At 40.8% G+C, this 21,096-nt stretch overlaps 2 protein-coding genes across 4 annotated transcripts in view; one reads left to right on the top strand and one right to left on the bottom strand.

Annotated features, from left to right (window-relative positions):
* The window catches only part of LOC132995519 (SH3 and cysteine-rich domain-containing protein 2-like), a 191,946-nt gene that overhangs the window by 19,493 nt on the left and 151,357 nt on the right, over positions 1 to 21,096 (top strand). For 2 of the 3 annotated variants that reach the window (XM_061065532.1, XM_061065530.1), the window contains one exon: positions 399 to 2,608. In XM_061065532.1, the coding sequence (XP_060921515.1) occupies positions 399 to 497 (99 nt within the window). In that variant the 3' untranslated portion in view covers positions 498 to 2,608. Of the gene's footprint in view, positions 1 to 398; positions 2,609 to 21,096 lie in introns of those variants that run through there. The other variant, XR_009677023.1, reaches the window with a different exon arrangement.
* 42sp43 (P43 5S RNA-binding protein) lies at positions 17,269 to 20,066 on the bottom strand. The gene is made up of 9 exons (XM_061027112.1): positions 19,862 to 20,066; positions 19,605 to 19,705; positions 19,447 to 19,537; positions 19,224 to 19,312; positions 18,872 to 18,945; positions 18,585 to 18,665; positions 18,274 to 18,503; positions 18,056 to 18,109; positions 17,269 to 17,833 (listed from the first exon to the last, which is right to left on the bottom strand). The coding sequence occupies exons 1-9, from the start codon at positions 19,994 to 19,996 to the stop codon at positions 17,549 to 17,551; spliced, it is 1,140 nt and encodes a 379-aa protein (XP_060883095.1). The 5' UTR covers positions 19,997 to 20,066; the 3' UTR covers positions 17,269 to 17,548.

Below are 21,096 nucleotides of genomic sequence, written 5' to 3'. Positions count from 1 at the left end.
GAATGAGTCATCACAAAACACTCCAAGACAAGATCAGCAAAAGATAGAGTGAGATGTACAACTTTAAAAAAAAAAAGGTTACCAAAATCGATGCAAATCAAAAGTTCCTCGCATGAGCTTTAATTTGTGTTAGGTATAAATGACGTTGAATGACTGTAGAAAATTCTCTTTAACGGCACAGCAAGTTGAATAATGCTTTTTTAACATGCTTTTATCTGCTGGAAATCTGCTGGAAATTCCTCCAATAGGCTACCCTCCACCATTTTTAAGGTCTTTTAAAGTGTCTTTTTTTTTCTTGAAATTTCAAATAGTTTCTGACAGTTCAGTCTGGTCTTATATTCCGCACGTCTTTCCCCTACAGAAAATAGAGCAACTCAATGTCTGTCTCCTCCCTTTAGATCTGTGTGGGGAAGCTAGAAGATGGTGAGGTGTTTCTGAAGCTGAGCAGTGGCAAGAAGAGAGGGCTGGTCCCAGCTGACTCCATAGAGGAGATCTGAGCCTCTGCGCGAACATCACCATCCCTCTTCTTCTACCCCCCCCTCCTCCTCCCCCCGGGATGCACCCTTCATCAAACTATTACCAACCGCCCTCCCCCACCCTTGCCTTGGCTCAAAGACTGCTGCAGTCTTCCCAGCCAGTCCTGACTGACTTCGAACCAAACACAGATAAAGCGGACGAAAAAGACACACTCTGCATAGAACTGAAACTGCAGAAGAACAAATGGTTTACAGATGAATTGGTTTACTGTCTTTAACAGTCTTTAATAGACTGCAGTCCTTTCTCTCTGCATTCTAGTACAGTTTCCTTTCCAAAACAAAGTTCAATGTTTAGTTAGACAGAGGCTGCGCCAGCGCAAAGGCTCTAAATAAGCTTGCCAGAAATCGATTCTCATTTTGGTTTCCTCATCAGAGAGTTATCTACCAATGAGGGAGTCCTGTCACTGTCCTTTTCCTCTTTCATACGACATGTCAGGGTCTCTGGCTTTGATCTGGATACACGCTTCATGTTTCACGACTGGAGGCACTCACCAAGGACAACCACTGCCAGCCTGAGCAGCCACTGCCACTCGGAAAGGTGGCAGAATCAGATGAAAGGAGCACACAGGATCCAAAAAGCTTGAAAAGTGTCAGGCTGAGTTATTACTGCGCTCACCAGCTTGAGAGTGCAGAAATGAGGAGATTTTCAAAGGGCAAATTGGAGGGCTCTGAGGGCCTTTTTTCAAAGAAGGCTAAAAAAAATGTCCTTTTCTCAGTCAGAAATAACAATTAAGATATGGTCCAAAAAATCACCAGGATCTTTTACTTTTTGGTCACAGAAAAAAGAACTCAATCATGGTGTTTCAAAACTGCTTTATCTTAAACATGCCAGGAAATCAACCTTCCGGGAATTTGGTAGAAATGCTTCCTTGCTTTTTTGTTTGTCGCTTTTCCATTTAGGCATACATAATGGAGTGTTGTTTCTCGTTGATAACACAGAAACAGCAGTGATTCTCTGGGGTCTATGTTATTTTTTTAAAGGCAGAGATGATTCAGAATCATTTCTTGAAAGCGGGGTGGAACTTGTCTGGAAGTGCAAGAACTTGGAAATAAAGCAGGCCAGTCTGCCAGAAAAACAAAGCAGAGTGGAACTTTTCTGACCACAGTGAGCAACTTTTCCTTACAGTTTGGCGATGGATGCTTGAGAAGGAGAAAGACGAGGTGCAATGATCAGTGCCGAGCCCTTATGAGTCAGTGGACGCATTCAGGAAGCGATGTAACCATGGGTGCACATGTCATCACCGATCAACTGTCAAACTGTCATCTCCGTCTTCTCCCTCCCGTTTGACCTGTCTTGTCCTCTCTTTGTTGATGTGCATCGTCAGATCTGACATGAAGTGCAGGCATGTAAGTCAACTTTTCATGGTCACGACTTCCAGTGAATTATTTGTCCATTGCTTATTAAAAAAATCTGATGCATTTCTTTAAGAAGAACATCGTGTTCCCGAGGAGAGGACACTGTCAGAAACATTTCACCGGATGGAGAAGAAAACCGTAGGTTCAGAGCACAGAATAAAACAGCAAAATAATGGCACTGAAAATTATCAAATAATTGTGTCTTATTGTGTTTTTTTCAGCACACCGAGGTCATCTAGCTGATACTATCCTCCTTAAGTCCACATTTCAGTGTATGTGAAAGCCTTTAGAGACTGTGAGAAATAAGCTTATCTTCTAGTAATAGCGGGAATAGCACTTATGTTGTTGGAATAAGTTGTTCCTTTTGTTGAAGTATGTCCTTCAAAGTGATTGCTGTTGTACTGAACCATTCTTTACTTGGAACTTCACTTCCCTATGGCGCTCTTTGGGCTGATGGATGTCTTGATGATGCTGAAATCAGTAAATATCACACATGGAAATAAATGAACGACATAGCAGCAGCAATGGAGAGACATGTGTCAAAGCAGAACTGGATCTATGATTTGATCACGTAAATCTCACACTGCGTCTGTAGTTTTATGTAGCATTACATGTCCACACTTATGAGAAATGAAAAATGTAAAGTAGTTTGGATGTATTCTGAGTCCAGAGTCTCTGATTGGCCAGGTACCTCAATAAAAGATCTTTACAAAACACTGCATGCCCTTTTCATGTCCACAGTCTGACACGATTTGCATACTAGTACATTAAGTCACTCCTGCATGTATGAAGGCTGTTAATTGTGTCTGCCTGTATGGCAGAGGGCATGTAATGTTGACGTCTTTTGTGTGGAGATAGCATAGAGCTGCTTAATAAGGCTGGTTTAATGACGTCCATGTATAATATACCATCATCCATCAACAGACAGACCCTTCTGTGCACAGAGGAATACCAAAAGGTTGCTATATAACGTCAGCCAATAAAAACATAACACAATGGCAATGGAGGAAGAGTAATGGGACCTTTTATCAAATCACAAACATCGAAAAACTGGAGAAAACATTACTTTTTTTTTTTTACATTGTTTTACTAAAAGATCTGTGTTCTTTTGTGAAATTGAGTTGTCAAATTGATTTCGCATTATGTGCTTGATGGAGCAAGAGCCAACTATACTAGGATAATCTGTCTTTTAGGCTAATGAGAATGGAAAGATTTGTCTTCCTGTTCAAATTTTCAGTGCAGAGGAGTGCGTCTTTCTCAACAGGCAATCACAATGTGTCTTAAGCTCACCTTGTACTCTGAATATTCACTTACAATAACTCTAGAAACGACTACATAAGTGAAAGTGAGGGTTGAACATTTTCAAAGAGGTAATGAGATACTTATGAATATGTCTGAGTCAATCCATGGCCTAAAGTAGACGGCATGCAAATAAAACATGTTGCTGTAGATGTGGGGAGTAGATAAAGGTATTTTGGAAACCACTGAAAAATTAAAAGGGTGCAAACCAGGTAGCAGAACAACCTGTCCTCTCATCACAACAGCCAGCTGTCTTTTTATTGCAAGGACAAGCCATTACCCTGAGAGGTACCCCTGACCATCTAAAAGCAGGTTTTGGCTGAACTTACGTTCAAATTTCTGTTTAGTGAGACTAATAAAAGGCTAAATCGTCATTAGGAGACTGCAGATGGGTCCCAGCATTACATTACGTCTAATGCAGTCTGCCCCTCTTGCTCTCCACACAGACTGTTTTTCTGCGTATGAAGCCTTCTGGTACTGTATGTGATTAGTCAACATATTCTGGCTATACAAACAGACAGAAAACACAAAACTTAGTGTGTCATGCATCATCTGGCCCATGCACGGAATAAACAGATTTTTTTTTTATCTGAAGGGCTATAGTGTATGACCAGATACGGACAAACAGCCTGATGCAGCCGATTGTCAGACTTACTGCTAGACCATTGTTAATATTTCTGCTGTCTTTGAAAGTGAGTGTAGTAATACTGTAAGCGCTGATTCTCTACTGAAAATTTAAATGAGCAGCGAGTCAAGAATCCCAATGACTGGAACAAAAATCCAACTGACAAACATCTGAAGCTCACCATTTTGTGACAATTGGAGCAGATCTGTTGCTGTTTAGCATCGTTGAATTCTGCTTAAGAGTGAAACACTAAGTAAATATTAAAATACAGCATCAATAGTCAAAATAGTCATTTTTGGCACAATTTTCATTTTTGGCAGACGTTCTTCATATTTAGGGCCAACTTTATTTGTCCAAGTTATTGATTCAGGATTTCAAACTTGGTTTTGTCTGGCACGGCTAACGCCAGGTAAACAATAGCCTGTGCTTTGGCAGAAGGGATCTCGGGTGGATGATGAATTGGCCGCGTTTCACCATCAATAGTGTCTGCTGGACGTCTATAAACACTTGACAGTGCTGCCCATCTGCTGTGACTCATAGGATGGAGAGCCCTCTTAGGTTGATGAAACTTTGCCGGTGTGAGAAAGCGTCGTTCAACAGTCCAATCTACCCCTCCATCCTCGAGTTTCGTTTTTTTTTCTGCATCGATTTTGCGCTCTCAATCTCTCCCTGCTTCCTTTCTTACTCGCACTTCACAGACGTTTACACGGACCCTCAACCGCTCCCTTTCCTTTTGACTGTCTCACTTAATCTTCTGGCTCCATCTTACTGTTCCTCTCTCTCTGATTCTGTCACTGCCTTCATGTTGATGTCTCTCTTTGTTGCATCAGTCTGGCTCAGAATTTACTTTTAGAGAAGCAAACAAAGAAATGACTATTTCCTTTACTCTTGTTTTGACATATGATTAAAGTTAATGTTAAAGGGCACAGTCTGCACTTCACTCTCCATATTTGATTGTGGAGATACAGCTAAGGTGGCTAGGGAGCTGCTTAAAGCAGAACTGCCTGTTAATAAAGCCTAATTTCTGCCATCTGCTCACCATAACGTCGGCCATGACATCGGTAAAGCGACGTGAGGGCGACAATTAAGGCCTGGTGTAAATGTGGTTATTTCTGAAATGTGGCCCAGCTACATATCTGGCTGGCCCTGCACAGAGCCTGCAGGGGTTTGCTTGTGCTCCTGTATAATAAATGTCCACTATCATTATTCAGAATGTCCCCTGGTGGTATTATTACATCTCATGACCTTTTCGAGGTGCCTTCGAGCGAGTGTCAGGACTAACAGCCTCTATGCCTTCTGTCCTGGATCAGGTGAACAGGGAGACGTAACATCAATAGAGACAGACAGAAAGAGAGAGCGAGAGAGAGAGAGAGAGAGAGAGAGAGAGAGAGAAACATGATACAGCGACACAGAGAGAGAGAGCAATGATTCCACCTCAGAACATTGTGTTCCTCCTCTGTTTCCCGTCATCCTTGTGGTTCTTTTTAATTAACATCAAACTGTTTTTTTTCAGGGTTTTTGGAGGTTACAGTGTGGTTTGGGCGTAGACCAGAATAACAATATCAAAGGCAAGAACAAGCTAAACTTAGTTTAACTTGACAGCTCAAGGGCCACAAGCTCAGTACGGTGATCATATTCAGCGTCCTGACACACACAAGAAAATTTGATCATGTCACCCCGGTCCTAAAAACTCTCCATTGGCTCCCCGTACAACACAGAATCACCTTCAAAATCCTTTTATTAGTCCAAAGAGCTCTCAATGGTTCTGCTCCCGAGTATATTTCTGACCTGCTCACACACTACAACCCTACCAGGGCTCTCAGGTCATCAGGTGACGGTCTGTTAGTCATTCAAAGAATCAAATCAAAGTCCGGAGAGGGGGCCTTTAGTTACTGTGGCCCTTCTCTCTGGAACAAACTCCGGATGAATTGTTGCAACATTTTAGTTGTCCCATTTCAGCCCAGAAAGTATCAAACTCTGGCACTGCCCCTGAACGATACAGCCAAGCGCAGCTTTCCTCTATAGAGCCTCCTTCACCACTAGCAACAGTCAAAGAATGAAATCTCCTTTTTTTGAGGATTTGTTGACACCACAAACAAACAAATGGGAAAAGTTTAAGCTGGGGGGAAAGTTACTAAAAGCAAAAGACATGCCATGCACCCCCCAACCACAGACGTCTTTCACAATAAACAAGAAAAAGACACACATTTTTATTTTATTTTACATTTTTATATATTCTTATTCAGCTAAATCAAGAGTTAGACAAAAGCATCTTTAGCGCAGATTTTTACTGTAAATGTAAATGAGCAGCCAGTCAAGATCACAATGACTGGAACAAAAATCCAACTGACAAACATCTGAAGTTCTCCATTTTAACTTGTATGGTTAATTAAAAAAAAAAAAAAAAATCTGTAGCAGAAAAACATCATGGGGATTACTATTCTCAAATTTTAGAGTCAGAATTCTCATTTGAATCTCTTATATTGACTTTTTTTCTTTTTCAAAACGGCCCACATTTTATTCAGGTGTCTCTATGCAAATGTTTCTTTTCCCAAAGCTCGACCTACATCTCTTTCATATCTCTCTCAGCAGTTCAGTATCAGTGAGCACATGTGCTGTAGTGTTCACACAAAGGAAAGCAGCAACTAGCTCTGTTAAGCTACACAAAAGGCAATGAAGGACAATCACTACATATTCAAATATTCTTACGTAGGGTGCATATATGTCAAAGCACATAGTCATAATTCCCTGGAATCAGCTAATGCGTTTTCCCCCTTAACCTTTTCCACATAAACACCAGAAAAAAAACATCTTCCAATCTACGCCAAACAAATGTTACTCATCAGATTTATTATCCTTTCTTACTTAATATTTTTGAAAATACGGTTTGTTTAATTTATTAAGCTGACTTCTTTGGGTCCTTTATTGATATTTTAATATTGCATAAATCAGAACCAGAATTCTAACATAAATATAAGAACTGAAAAAACAACCTTTATGTTACACAAACTGAGTCCTTCTTTTGCACAAATGGCAGCATTGTAAAACACGCGGAATACATCATGAGGGACAGTGTGTAGCTTCTCATGTGGAAAAGAAACACATACTGTTTGTTCCCCATTTCCTGCCTGAAAGCCTGAGCAAACAGATCAGTACACACACACACACACACACACACACACACACACACACACACACACACACACACACACACAGTGGTGTGTCTACTCACTGGTGTAATTTCCCCCTTTTCTGTTTCTAGTGAGAGAATGCAAGCAATCGTTGAAGAGAAGCAAATAATGGCAAAACAAGCTGTCAGGGAAATCCAACTGCAAAAATAGAGCTGATTAAATGAAAGTCATTCTAGAAATAGCAGGTAATCACTGGTTGCTAAAACACACACACACACACACACACACACACACACACACACACACACACACACACACACACACACCTTTCCCTGATACTATCTGATAGAAGCATAAAGCACCATCTCAGCTGTGAGTACAACATACTATTACCCTTTCTTCTTCACCCACACAGAAATAAATACAGTGCAACCATCTATCTTTGACATCCAGTTTCTGTTCTAACACAAAAGTACACACACACAGAAATAAAGACAAAAAGCAATAAAAGACGCTGTCACAAGCGTACAGTCTATAGATGTCACAGGGGCGTTTACGTAGGTCCATCAATTCATCTGTAATAGCTTGCTTTCCTATAGCTACATTCACATACAACTGTCATAAAAATGCAAATTATTGTTCAATAAATAAAACCTCAAAGGCACACAACATGACAAGCTCGAGGAGGAGCATCAAGTGGAAACATTTGTAAACGAACAAAACTGAAGGCAGAGAGAATCCAGGCTACCTTTACAGGGCCCACTGAGTGTCGTTTCAAAGAGCTTAGGGGACATGATGCCTCGGCCTTTCCAGCAACATGGAGCGTAAATCAGGGATCAAGGAGAGCTGTATGATAAAACAGCAGAGGGACATCAGAAAGATAAACAAAATGTGTTGGGAGATTGGAACACTGATTCATTGAGCCTTTCAGAGAATAAAAAACATCATTATTCTTGTGTCTGGCTGACTGTTTGCTTTGGTGCTCTCTGTCCTCACATGCCTTTAGACTTATTACTCGGGCTGTAGCATGATGGAATTCACACCGCTGTGATTCATGGTGGCTCAATAGCGCTGCATGCCGCTCCCCCCACCACCCTCCCCCCCCCTCCCAGGTGCTGAAGGAAAGCACCATCACAGCACAATAGCCAATTACATAAACACTATAAGCCTTGATTATAATGTCATATGTTATTATAGGCTGCACTAGGTCTGCACAGTGGTAGCGGGAAAAAAAAAAGGGTGGCTGGTAGATTTTTGAATCCACCAGCCAAAGTGGCAGATTGGCGATAAAGTTTATTTCCAACCCTTGTACTGACTTATAGATTTTCCAGCTGGGGCTGCTATATAATGTATTTATTTTAGTTTGCAATGAAAGGACATTTATGTTGACACTGATTTCTAAACCACTTTCTAAATAATAAAAATGGGAATTTATTTATCTGACTAGTAGCCAGGTGCAGTAATATAGAAAACTGAGTATCAATCAATCAATCAATTTGTATTTGTATAGCGTCAACTCATAACAAGTGTTATCTCGAGACACTTTACAAGAAGCAGGTAAAATACCTTACTCTTTGTCTGTTAATATTACAAAAGAGCAGGTAAAAAGACCTTACTCATTGTTATGTTACAAAAAGCAGGTAAAAGACCTTACTTATTGCTATGTTACAAAGATCCGGCCTATCCATCATGAGCACTTTAGCAAAGCAGCAAAAGTTACAGTGGTAAGAAAAAACTGCCTTATTAAAAGGCAGATATCTTTGGCCGGATCCCTGGCTCATGACGAAACAGCCTTCACAGGCCTAGACTGCGCCGGGCTTGGAAAGGGATAGGGGGAGAGATGGGATAAGATGCAGGAAGAGGGTAGAGTATGCATTGTGATGTCGAACTCTGCCCTACAGGAAAATCCAGAAGATCAACAAGTCATAATCATGTATCCTTAAGGACTTGAATGTCTACAGCTAATCATGATCAATTCACCCATAGTTATCAAGTTGTGTTACTCTGAACCACAAATGTTGACCTTATGGTGATGCCAGAGGAAAAGTATTATGAGCAAATCACTAAAGTCAGTGTAATTTATCCTCCAGGAAAAACAAATGTTTTTTTTTTGTTGTTGCAAAAATCACGTCATTGGATTAAACAGCTGTCATGATAATTCTGTCAAAACCAGAGCGGTAGACCAAGTGACTGACTGATCCCTCGAGACATTCTGCTGGAATAGAAAAAAAACACTTTTTGTGCTTGTGTAATGTAAGTATGGAGTACTATTAAAGAACAACCTAACAGCAACACACGCGTGACTTTGATGTCTTTCTCAATCAACGGGTTAGTAGAGCGCAGATGGAGGATTTTTTTTTCTCGAAGCACTTCATTCATTCTCGCAGTGAACTTCCCAGAGGAGGAGACTGGCAGACAGACAAGTAAATGAGACAGAAAGGTGGCCTTGCGGGTCAGTCTCTACATAACCAGACCAGAATCACAGGTTATGATGATTGGACTTGACTGACAGGCGAGGAAGGAGATAGGCAGAGTGGCTTGTAGCTCCACCGTCCCTCAGCTGAAAGAAAATAGCAAGAGATGTTGGTTTGACTGTGATTCAGCACTCAGTCAGTAATGATGACTGATGTTTCAAACCGGCTCCTGACTCATCACTCTTCTTCAGCGCCTCCTGCCGTTAGCATCGCTCGGCTTGCCCGGTTGTGCTCCCCTCCTGATCACCGCTGATTAGATGTAGACTAACGTGGCGGCCACGCTCCTGTGAATCAGTGATTGCCCTACATTTGTTTAAAACATTCTGCCGCTAATTAGTATCAACTGTGACCCTGTATCGCCCCATGCACACACACACACACACACACACACACACACACACTGCATGACACGCTCCATTAATGAAACATGAGCTTTACCAGCCCCACTGGGACTGCTCTCTCTCTCTTTTTCTTTCCAGTTGCTCTCCTTCTATCTCCAAAGATTTCACAGTCAAAGGCATCAGTAAGCATTGGTCTATGAGCTGGAGTTGCTGCAGCACACAGACACACACACACACACACACACACACACACACACGAGCTGTTATGGTGAACAACTCGCGTCATCCCTCTCTCTACAAAGCTGACCTTTACTCTAGTCAACAGATACATGAAATGATGAGGAAGAACAAGAAGAAGCACTTGTTTGTTTCTCAGAGCCTGGAGCTCAGTCTTGGGAATTTACACAGAATCTTAATGCCAAATTATCATCTATATTTTAGCCACGGAAGTGAAATATACGAATTGGAATTAAGGTTGGAATGCAGCTGTAACTTTATGTTACTTTACTTTTGAGAACGATGTAAAGAACATCTGGAAGAACACTTGGAGTCCTAAGCTGCTCCAACAGTCGTCACAAAGTTTAACTTCGGACAGAAACAGGGAGTGTAACTTCAACAGTAGTCCACAAAGAGAAAGATATTCTCCAGGATTAAGAACATTATAATTATTAGTAATTTGGCCCTCTCCTAGCGACATTTTGATGTTTTTTTTGGTTCATAACCAGTCGTCGACTAATGCAATGATGAAAAATATTACTCTATTTGCATCAGAATCAGAAAAGAGCTGCATGTAATCATAAGAGCAAATTGAATGAATTTCTATAAAAAATTCTATTCACAGTGCATCAAGTCTTTGGCTATTAAATGTAGCTGTTAATTGATTAAGCTATCTAGCAAGTAGTAAATGTTGTATAACGCAACACTTCATCACAAATATGTGGCATACGGCTGAGGTTTTATCATTTAAGAAGGTTGTTTTTGTGACCCATCGATACTATGTCAAATTTAAACAATGTTAAAATCACCTTAGTAAAGTACATTCATCAGCAGCAGGTAAATTATGGGACTTTCAGAATATACATTTTAAAAGCCGACTCTTGCACCAGTCTCTCAGACCACACAAAGCTGTTTCCTGAGTGGGCGGGGCCTTCTCTAACGTAGCTAACGGATGGACAGGGATAGGTTCACGTGAAGGAAATATGTCAGAGAGCCTCTGAGCGAAGCAAAAAAGAAGCTGAAGGAAGCGTTGTGCCGTCCTGTAAACACAGAGCTGACAACAAGAAGCCCTGAGGGGACTTTGAATTCACTCTTTTTAGAAAGTTATTATTTCAAACCTGAGTCACCAATTTAGTTAGGTTGTGTTTGATATCTTCTATATTATGGTTTAAAAGGTTGCACATTATACCTTTAATCCAACTGGCTATGCTGCTGTCACAGTCAGCAGGCAGCAGCAGATACCACCTTGATAGCCACCGCAAGATGGCGGCACCTACAAATCAGCCATCGGATTCTAGGCTACATGTTTAGCCTAGGGACAGATTAGAGTGGCGGTTCTCATGTTAATCTAGAAAAGGAGTCCAAAGAATGCATTTCTCAAAACTTCAAACTATTCAATAAAAAAGCAGTGGTAGAAATTTAATTCACAGCATAAAAATTAATGTGAACCAAAAACAGATTTGTCAGCCCACAATGAGGTGTGTCTTTGAATTTCATTTAATATTCAATGGTTGCTTCTATTTTGTCTTTTGTACTATTTTCTCTGATGAGCTTCTTCTACATTTGAGCCCTGCTGAATTACCTTTTGCCACTATGAAAACTCATTTTTCCCTGAAGGTATGTAGAAAGTTACTCCGGTGCAAAACAACAGGCTCCTGTCAAACTTCCCTTCATGTAATTTTAACCTTATTTTCCCCTCATGCTGTCGAGCTCATGAAAACTAATCATTGAGGATAACATGGCTGTTAATTGAAGTCTGGCCCCCCTGCTGATCTGTGTGCTTTCTCCTTCACAATGATTAAACAGCAGAGTAAAATCAATCAGTAGCTCTTTGCTCAACTGGTACATGTTAAGACACACAAACTCCAGCTAATGAAGGAAGAGTACAACCAGGATGGGGGGGGGGGGGTCTGGTGTGCGTCAAGATTGATTTGATCAGGTTCTCACTTTTTGGCAGCTTTGATAAATGATCGTAATGGAAATACATTTTGGCTTTTTTTTCATTTTAAGCTGTTGTGAAACAAGGTGGCTGTCACATTAGCTGATTGCTCGCTTGCAGCACTTTTAATTACTGCCGGAGCATGAAGCTTTGATCGATGAAGGAGCAAACATGAGGAAATAAGGACAATTTGGGGTGTCAACAAAAGAAAGTGTAATCAACAGTTTTTTTTTTTTATCAAGTCTGATCCCAGGCAACATAGATCAATGACTGAGAAAACCTAATCTGATCACTATGACTCTGAAAGCATGCCAAGATAAGGGTTTTTATAGACTCTGTGGTTCAAATCCTTGTAACAGTGAAGAAAGAATATGGCTTTTCTTTTGAGCCTGCTTCAATAGTCCCTCAGCCTGTGAAGATGTAAATGAATTGTTCGCATTCTGCAGCACTAAATGATCTGCACCATACCAAGGCACAAAGGATTAGTTACACAAAAAGAGAAATACCCACTGTCACTATCTCACCTCTTCATGGTTTTATGTGTTTTTCACGAGGACAGATAGGGAAACTGCAAGGATCATAAAGAACAGACAACAAAGCAAAGGGAAAATTTGCAAGTAATATTCTGCAAAGAAAACGAAGACAAATGGAGCCCTGAAGACAAACAGCAGAGAGGCAAAGGAGAGCTTTGATGTATGATGTAACTTGATTTAATGATGAAGAAAAGAAGATAAACAGCCTACTCTGCTGATGGAGGGTCACAGGGGGACCAGAGGATGATGCCAATAGACCAAATGTTCACACCAAAATGGTCAATTAAGCAGTGGTCCAGCTGAGTATTGAGCTTTTACTCTCGATTAACAGCTCCCAACACAACGCCAAACGCCGTCCCAAAACAAACACGATCAATCTTCCACTTTTTGAATGACTTTGAGAGTCCTGACCACAGCTGAGCCTGATCCTGTTTCCTAGGAAACCGGACCTCCTGCTGGGATAGTCAATACTAAGGACTAAATGATTGTCTTAACACAGATAAAGATACACTGTGATGCTATTTGTGTTTATCTGATTTTTGTTCAATAGCTAATTTATATGTGTGCCATGGATTTTGAACATAATTAGTGTTGACTGTGGGCAGAGACACAACATGGCCGGGGGGCCAAGCTTTCCCTTTCAGACTGTTCAAACATTAATGAAGAGTCTTAAATCTTATTTTAAAAAAAACATATGTTGGGGCAAGGGGCAATGATTTGATTGATTTAGCACACTTTCGTGTGTTAAGCTCACCCAAAGGTCAGAGTTCAGGCCTGCAGAAATGAAAGGGTTAATCTGAAGGACTATAAGGTCATGGTGGTCTTTCTGGTTTCCTTTTAGAATAATGCAACAGTTAGTGTGTCGTGTTAAAAAAAAACACCTTTTTAAAAACAAGTGGACCTTTTGTGTCTCAGCTTGGTTTAAATAATACATTTTTTATCTCTTAAGTCCCAATCTGTATTTTATGATGTGCTAGTAGAGACAGTATGATGTCTGTCTGACTTTTGGTCCACTATCCCGAAATATTTCAACGAGTATCAGAGGGATTGCTGTTTAAATGTAGTCCAAACATTCATACAGAGAAATTAAAGCTACATGGTTTGAGGCCTACTGGTGTCGTGACTTATTAAAGAACTGTATTCAAGCTAACATGCTTTTGTGTGGTTTAAAAGGAAAAGAATCTCGGGTGCTGGTGGCGCAGTGGTTGGTGCGCACGCCCCATGTGTCGAGGCTGTGGTCTTCCTGGCAGGCGGCCCAGGTTCGAGTCTGGCCTGTGGCTTCTTTCCCGCATGTCATTCCCTACTCTCTCTCTCTCTCCCTGATTTCCGACTCTGTCCACTGTCCTATCTCTCCATTAAAGGCACAAAAATCCCCCCAAAAAAATCTGTCAGAAAAAAATCAAATCAAAAAATCATATAGTCTTACGTCACATCTGAAGCTTAATTCCCAAACAGCTGCAGCGTCACACTCCTTTAAGATGCAGGCAAAGGAGCCGAGCATGTTAACACCTGCAAGCCTCTTTATTTTGTGCATATGTTGTTAATCCTGTCAGTTTATCAAGCATGCAGTGGTGGCACAGCTACAAGAAGCTCTCTTCAAATAGGGCCATGGGAAAAAAAGAGAAAAGGGAGGGGGGGGGAAGAGGTTTTGGGTCATCTATTCTGGAGGAAGCAGGCTAAATCAGGGCATGACGACTGTATGGTTAACCTACTTCACTTTATCTCCTTGTTTCGGGATTTTCTAAGGCAACATTTTCTCTCCTTCTCTGACTGCCTTTTTATGATCTCTGAATGAGAAAAGAGAAATTTGGGTTACAAGAATACTGTGAGGAATACATGATGAGACTATTATTATTACTTCTACTACGAGCTACTAAAAGTTTCAACTATGCGCTGCTTTTAAAGCTCTATGAAGTTTAACCATGTCATCAAATCTGCTTTACCTGTTCCTATGGTGGATGATGCAGTTATTTGAACTGATTTTCACTGAAGCAGATATGTTATTCAATACTGCAAGGCACCAATCATCAGTGTTTACTGGCAGGTCTGTAAAAAAAATATATCCCAGAGAAAGAGCTTCTGTGTTACTGTTTGTTATTTCAGAGTTAAATACTAAAGTGATGTTATTTGCTGAAGTTTGTTGAATCATTTTGTTGCCTTTGGAGCCACTCGGTAAGTACTTGCTCCTGTGGGTCGAAGCAATTTCAGCGAGAAGCTTTGTCACTTTGATACAGATGACTCACAATCAGTGTGTTTCAAATGGTTTAATGCTAGCCTATATTTTTGTCCTTACAACTGGGAAATGTATAACACCCGCAATTTAGGCTTCAAAGGTAAGAGTTATGTAAAAAAAACCTGACATTTTTTATTCAAACCTGAGTCATAAAATGTGTATGAACAACTTTATCTAGGAAGCAAATGTATCCATTTCTGCAGATAAAATGTCATCATCAGGGGCTCTGACAGCCTAGCAGTTAGGCCGCGCCCCATGTACGGCGGTTACAGTCCTCCAAGCGGGCAGCTCGGTTTCAAGTCCAACCGGTTGCTCCTTTTCCCACATTCCACACTCTCTCTACCTGATTTCAAAATCTATCCACTGTCCTATACAAATATATTTAAAAAGTAATCAGCAGCAGCAGCTAAACATACAGTAACCAACTAAAAATACAGATCTGTTTATTGAACATTACATTAGGTTGCCTTTTCTTTTTTCTTTTTTTACATAAATTGAAGGTCAAATGTTTCAATCATGAACAACGAATTAGATGTGCATTATTCTTCTATTTCTGTGATTTTCCCTCTGTGCTGCTCTGATATGTCCATGTTGCTTAATATGCTACACCAAAGGTCATTTTAACAATGAGGATAATTGGCCTGGCCTTTCCAGAAAGGCTGAGGTTGTATTTAACTGAACATGATTCACTTTTATAGTGTTGCTGGTGTAGTACAGACCTGACTAGTGAGTCCTGACAACAGGCACTCTTGGGCCGGGACACCATCTGGAAAATAATTATCAACTCTGCAGTCAACAAGGAACATCTAATAGACTACTTTCCACACCTGCTAAACACCTGCAAACATACTCCAATGTGTTCTTAAAACCCATTGACAAGACGAGAAACAGAGCAAAGACTTGGAAGGAACATTGTTTACTACCTTGCATCCCCATAGAAACACGATTATCCTTTCACATTCCTGCTAGGCAGTGACATGCTGACTTTAAAAGTGTTGCTTAACATCCAAGGCAATATCACAATCTTAAGATGCACTCAGTGCCTGCTTTATGCTTTTATCTGCACTTGGTGACCGTTTGAAAAGGATTGAAACATGCAAGAGGCAAGATAATTTAACAGTCAGGTTTTGAGGCATGCATACGTTTCTGTTTGACAAGTGATGTACCATTCTCCTGCCTGACAAATCTCTCAGGTCAGCTGCTGAAGAATAGGTTAATGTATGGGACAGAAGGAGGAAGAGCAGCAGCACATGATAGAAAGAAGGAATACAGCCTGAGGCTTCTAAGAGAATGACCTTGGGCACAGCAAAGAAACAGACCAGTGAAAACACTGTCTGAACTCAAAGTGACAATCTGTAACAGAGCTTAGCTGAAGCTTTGAAATGGACTCTGCGTCACTCCAGTAGACCAGTGAGAAACTGAATTGTGAACACAAGAACTAGGCGTTTAACAGCACTCTGGGTGAAGGAACCTTTTACATTCTGATATATTTGTTTTAAATGAAAACTGATTTATCTAACTGGGAGGCTTAGTATATTTCTGATTTGCAATACTAGATAAAGGCCTACCAAAACCAGTAAAGTCAAGACATCAATGGCCTATAGCCCACAAAGGTTCTCAAAATAATGACATTTTTACAAAAATGGAAGCAAATCACATCTATTTCTGCTTCTCCGGTGGACAGATTTGTTTCATAATCATATTAATACTAGACTACATGTAGCGCCTTTCTCAAGGGAAAGCATTTTCGGGCCATTGGTCAAACAAGTAATTTATCAGCAACTCTCAAGTCGGTAGCTGCGCCTCCACACAAGTCGGTTCAATATTAAGGCTTTCTTAAAAGGTTTTAAAGCTATACGCTGAAAAGTTTATGAACCGCCAAATCCTGTTGATTTTCACTTCCGGTGACTTAAGTTATCAAGTAGCATGTTCTCAGGAAATTCTACCTCAAACGTTTTGCAAATTGTCAAGCCTAAATAGCAACTCAACTGTTGCTATTGTATTGCAGCCATGCAGCTTGATACCTGTCATGTTAGTTTTTTCTAACAAACAAAACGCAGAAACTACAATGTAGATTTACTTAAGGTGAAAGAAGGTAAAGGTAAAATTAAGGCAGATTGATTATAATTAAAGCAGGACCACAACTGTAGACCCTAGAAATCCCTTCAGTTACATGTATAGAATTCATAAGCACCAATATACTAGTTTGAATCTTTCCATTTTGACAAGGAAAAATCCAGCTATTTAACCTCAGCTGAATAGCTATGACAGCTGATAGTCATCTTTGTGGTTGAAGTCTCATCCACCCCCAGAGTGTCATGTTTTCAGTGACTCAGCTCTTACTCATGTGCAATCTTTTGTTCACGTTTAAGCCAGACCAACATGTTCAATGTCAAGCAATATGTGAGGCCAAAGCAAATATGAAGGAGATGAGAATGGCTGTTTCAGAGTGCCAACTATGAGATGCTTAGACAAAATTACTTTAAAAATGCACTATTAGGTTTCTTCAGCAACTACCAACAGCACACCTTTTAACGCTGTATAACCAAACTATTAAATCTAACGTAAAACATGAAACTTGACAATTTGATCAAAATACAAATTATTTTATTGGGTCGACAGGTACAATGTTACAAAATGAGCAAACCTGATATCTTCAGAAACTCTTCCGACATTCTCAAATGCTTGACATTGTCATTTGTCAAATAATGACTGAAATATTTAATTCAAATATTTTAATGTATGCCAGCTACATTAAAGAAAACTAAACCAAGGGGACCCAATTTCATATTCCTCAAAATTACAGAAAACAGTTTCACTTAAGAAATTAAAGTTATCTGAAAGTTGTAATTAAAAAAAAACTAATTACTCTGCCTGGATTTCATTACAACTTTTCAGTAGTGCAACCTCAGGCTTCTCCTCATACGTACGAGGCTTTTTGATGCCAAACAGATTGCGCAGGTTGACTTCTGGGTCAACATAATGAGGGATCTTTCGTTCATTGAAGAGGCCGGAGAGGTTGGTTTCCACTTTGGTACGTCGGGAGATACGCATGCGCAGAGCAAAGAGGCGGCGCAAGTTTTCCTCCACAATGGGCAGATGGTGTCCATCCAGACGCTTCTGCCAGGACTTCTTAGGACGCTGACGTTTCTGTTGAAATATTTAGAAACATTTAGTTGAAGTTTAATTTTCTATAGCCCCCTAATTGAAGACAAATATCTGCAGTTCCCCAACATATTTAACACTTCCATGCCCCTTTCAACAGATCTGAAGGCAAGTCCAAACTCAATAGTCACCAGGCCAGAACGCTTTACATCCCTGCTGAATGATGGCTTTAATCCACAACTGCACTGTGGCATACGGATGACTTACCTTTAGAGCAGTGGCACAAGTGTCATGGCGAAGCAGGTGTCTGGTCATACTCTCCTGTGGGATAGCACAAACCTTTTTTAATTAGGCTACATTTGGCATGTGGTTTATACCCATGTCAGAAATTATTTTTTGATTGGCATGGTGTCCTAATTGGATTATTCATTCTCTAATGACATTCTTTCCTCCCAAGGACTAGTAAGAGAAGATGTGTTTCTTACCCGCATAGCAAACGTGCGCGGGCAGTCCGGGAAGGAGCATTTATATTTGAGGAGCTCCAGGTGCACCTTGCGGATGTGGTGCTGCAAGTTAAAGGTAGTAGAGAAGTAGGCCTGGCAGTCGTCCCTGGGACAAACCAAAACAGGCTTATGGGAAGCATGGATCCGTTTGTGCTTCCGGAGAGCGTCCGCTTTCTTAAACACCTTCTTACATGCTTGGCATGCAAACTTAGCTGAAACACATTTTTAGACATGTTAAATAAAAAAAATTAAAAAAGGGGGAAAAATGTCTCAAGTTGTACACACTGATTTACCTGGATGTTTAGCCATGTGTTTCTGAAGTTTTCCCCAGGTGTGTTCAATCACCTGGCAGTTTACGTGAGGGCAACGGTAACCTGCAGCAACCAGACAAGGATGGTGAGTTTATCAGCAAATCATATAATCATCAGTTGTCTCCCTTCTGGAGACCCTTTGAGGTTCCACATGAACCATGGCTGTTCACTAGAGCACTGGAGCTGTACATACAATTATAGTTAAGACTTCTAAGGGATTTTGAAGAGATGGAGGATGACAGGACCCCAACCAAGACTGAAAGACCAACCTGCATGCTTCTTCTCGTGAGCTTTACGGGCAACATGAGAGTGGAAAGTGGCAGCGCACACGTCCTTTGAACACCTAGGTATCCCATCAGGGACAAGCAGAAGTAGAAAAAAAAAAAGTTTAACTTAGTCACTGGGGCCCCACCCACTGAGTCTTTTATCATTCATTCTTCCCCCACAAGAGCTTCAAACAGATCATTACTGGAAAAGCCATATTCTTTGAAAGACTTAATCTGGATCTGGCATTTTGTTAACTCACAAGACAAAGATAGTGAGTCTCATTCATTACACTACAGCTAAATCTATGCCATATTTTATGTCAAACCACATAATGTTGAAGTACAACAGACATACTTGAATTTAGTGGGCACTTCATGATGCTTCAAGTGCAGTTTCAACAGTCTGCGTTTTTTGAAGGTTAAGGAGCAGTTTGGCTGGTCACACTGAGGGAGAAATCCAGTTTTTTTTAGAAATCACACAGAAAAAGGGAGTAAAGTACTTCATGCATCATGAGCAAGGATCTTTGTTACTAATTGACAATTTGGCGCCATCTCGTGGATTTTGTGTTAAGACAAACCTTGAAATACTTCTCTTTTTCACCGTGGACGTAGCGCACGTGCCTCTTGAGCTGGCCGGTGTTGAGGAAACTGTGCGTGCAGCTCGTGCATCTGCGGAAAGTTAAAATGAGTTATTGGGCTCTAGGACGCAACAGACGAGATGAGACTTGTGCCTTACTGGAATTGCTTTAACCCTCTGTGCTGAAGCATGTGGCGGCTCAGGTGGGCTTTTCTCGTGAAACGACGACCACAGCCAGCTATTGTGCACGGACATGGGCGCTGTGGACATTTCAGGCGACTTGTTAAAACTGCATGAATCTAATTTGAAACATCATTTTTAACATTCCCCGATAGGAATGAAGGAAGGAAACCAAACACATTAATGCTGAAGTCTATCAAAATGTTGGTGCCTCCATGTTTAATTCGTTCCCTTACCGCACCGGTGTGCACCGTCTCGTGCTCCCTCAGCCGCCACTGTCTGGTGAAAGTCGCTCCACAGTTTGCGTGGGTACAATTGAACAACTGCAGCGGCGGACCGCCGGCAGGTTTCTCACAGCGGACTCCGTTCATTCAAATTGATGTGTGAACACTTCTCAAACATAAAATATGTTATGCAGAGGCCGCCGCTTTTGTCGGTCTCACTTAAACCCTCGTGGGCGAACCAATTCGTTAATTGGCAGCGTGACGTCACCGGGCTGTGAGTCAGACGCACACGCTGTTCCATGATACAACACGTTGCAATCTGTAAGATGTAAAGCTGAAACTAATTATCTTGATTACCTTGCAGAGTCCAGCTGCGTGTGCAAAGAAGCATGAAACACGGGCATGTTGGAACATGTATCAACCGCCCAGAAGCATACAGGTGTTGCCTGTCAATGTAAAAACATCAAAAAGAGAAAACAGAGGTCTGCAGGGGAAATTAAATTGTTTTTTCTGTATCACTGCTGTGCTTCTCTGGAGACTGTAAGGGACGCGTATCTAGAAAAGTGATTGGTACACTATTAAAGGGGAAACTTTGACTTGAGATGTTTTCTAACTCCCTCTAAGTAAACTGTAGGTGTGATACAGCTTTCTGTACAGCAGAGGGCAGTGTGTCTCTGACTTTAACAAGGCGGTTGTTTTGAGGATAGTCTGTAGCTAAGGCGTACACATTTTGTGAAAGGATCATATCCCACATCTTAACCCCTCTCTGCACCAAAAAGGCAGTTACAGTCTCTTTATAATTTGAAATGCAACTTTTATCTTGTGAAGAGAGAATTCTCTCATTGTTTCTCAAACTTTTCAAAGATGATGCTGATGTCAACCCTCAGAAGTTTTGTCTGGGGACTACAAATATATTTTATTGAAATCACTGCTATAAATGGAGAACTCTATTGGATTCAATTGTGTATTAAACATTCCTATATTAATTTTAAACCCCGTCAGGCTGCTAATTCCTGCAGGTCTGTCAGCATCACTGATCCTTGTATTTCTAATTAAATCAAAGCCAGTATGTAGCTCTGGTGGTAAAATGTTCTCTCTGCTGTTTTTGTTACTCAGCCGTATCACTGCTGAATATTTAAAGTATTTGACAGCATTACTGATCAGCAGCTGTTCTGATGAAAATCAGTAAAAGGGACAGTGTGGTTGTTGATGCACATGCTGTTTTTAATCCACATTATCAGTATGAA

This window comes from Labrus mixtus, chromosome 20, assembly GCF_963584025.1.
Source record: "Labrus mixtus chromosome 20, fLabMix1.1, whole genome shotgun sequence".
In the NCBI taxonomy this organism is placed as follows: domain Eukaryota; kingdom Metazoa; phylum Chordata; class Actinopteri; order Labriformes; family Labridae; genus Labrus; species Labrus mixtus.
The sequence above is the reverse complement of the archived record's forward strand: the minus strand, read 5'-3'. Positions and strand labels throughout refer to the sequence as shown.

What these genes read in the sequence shown, in the direction of transcription:
- 42sp43 (XM_061027112.1), bottom strand. Translation starts at nt 19,996, where the DNA reads ATGAACGGAGTCCGCTGTGAGAAACCTGCCGGCGGTCCGCCGCTGCAG. An exon ending in AGACGGTGCACACCGGTGCG is followed by an intron (nt 19,706 to 19,861) that starts GTAAGGGAACGA and finishes AAATGTCCACAG; the next exon opens with CGCCCATGTCCGTGCACAAT. An exon ending in AAAAAGAGAAGTATTTCAAG is followed by an intron (nt 19,313 to 19,446) that starts GTTTGTCTTAAC and finishes TTTCTCCCTCAG; the next exon opens with TGTGACCAGCCAAACTGCTC.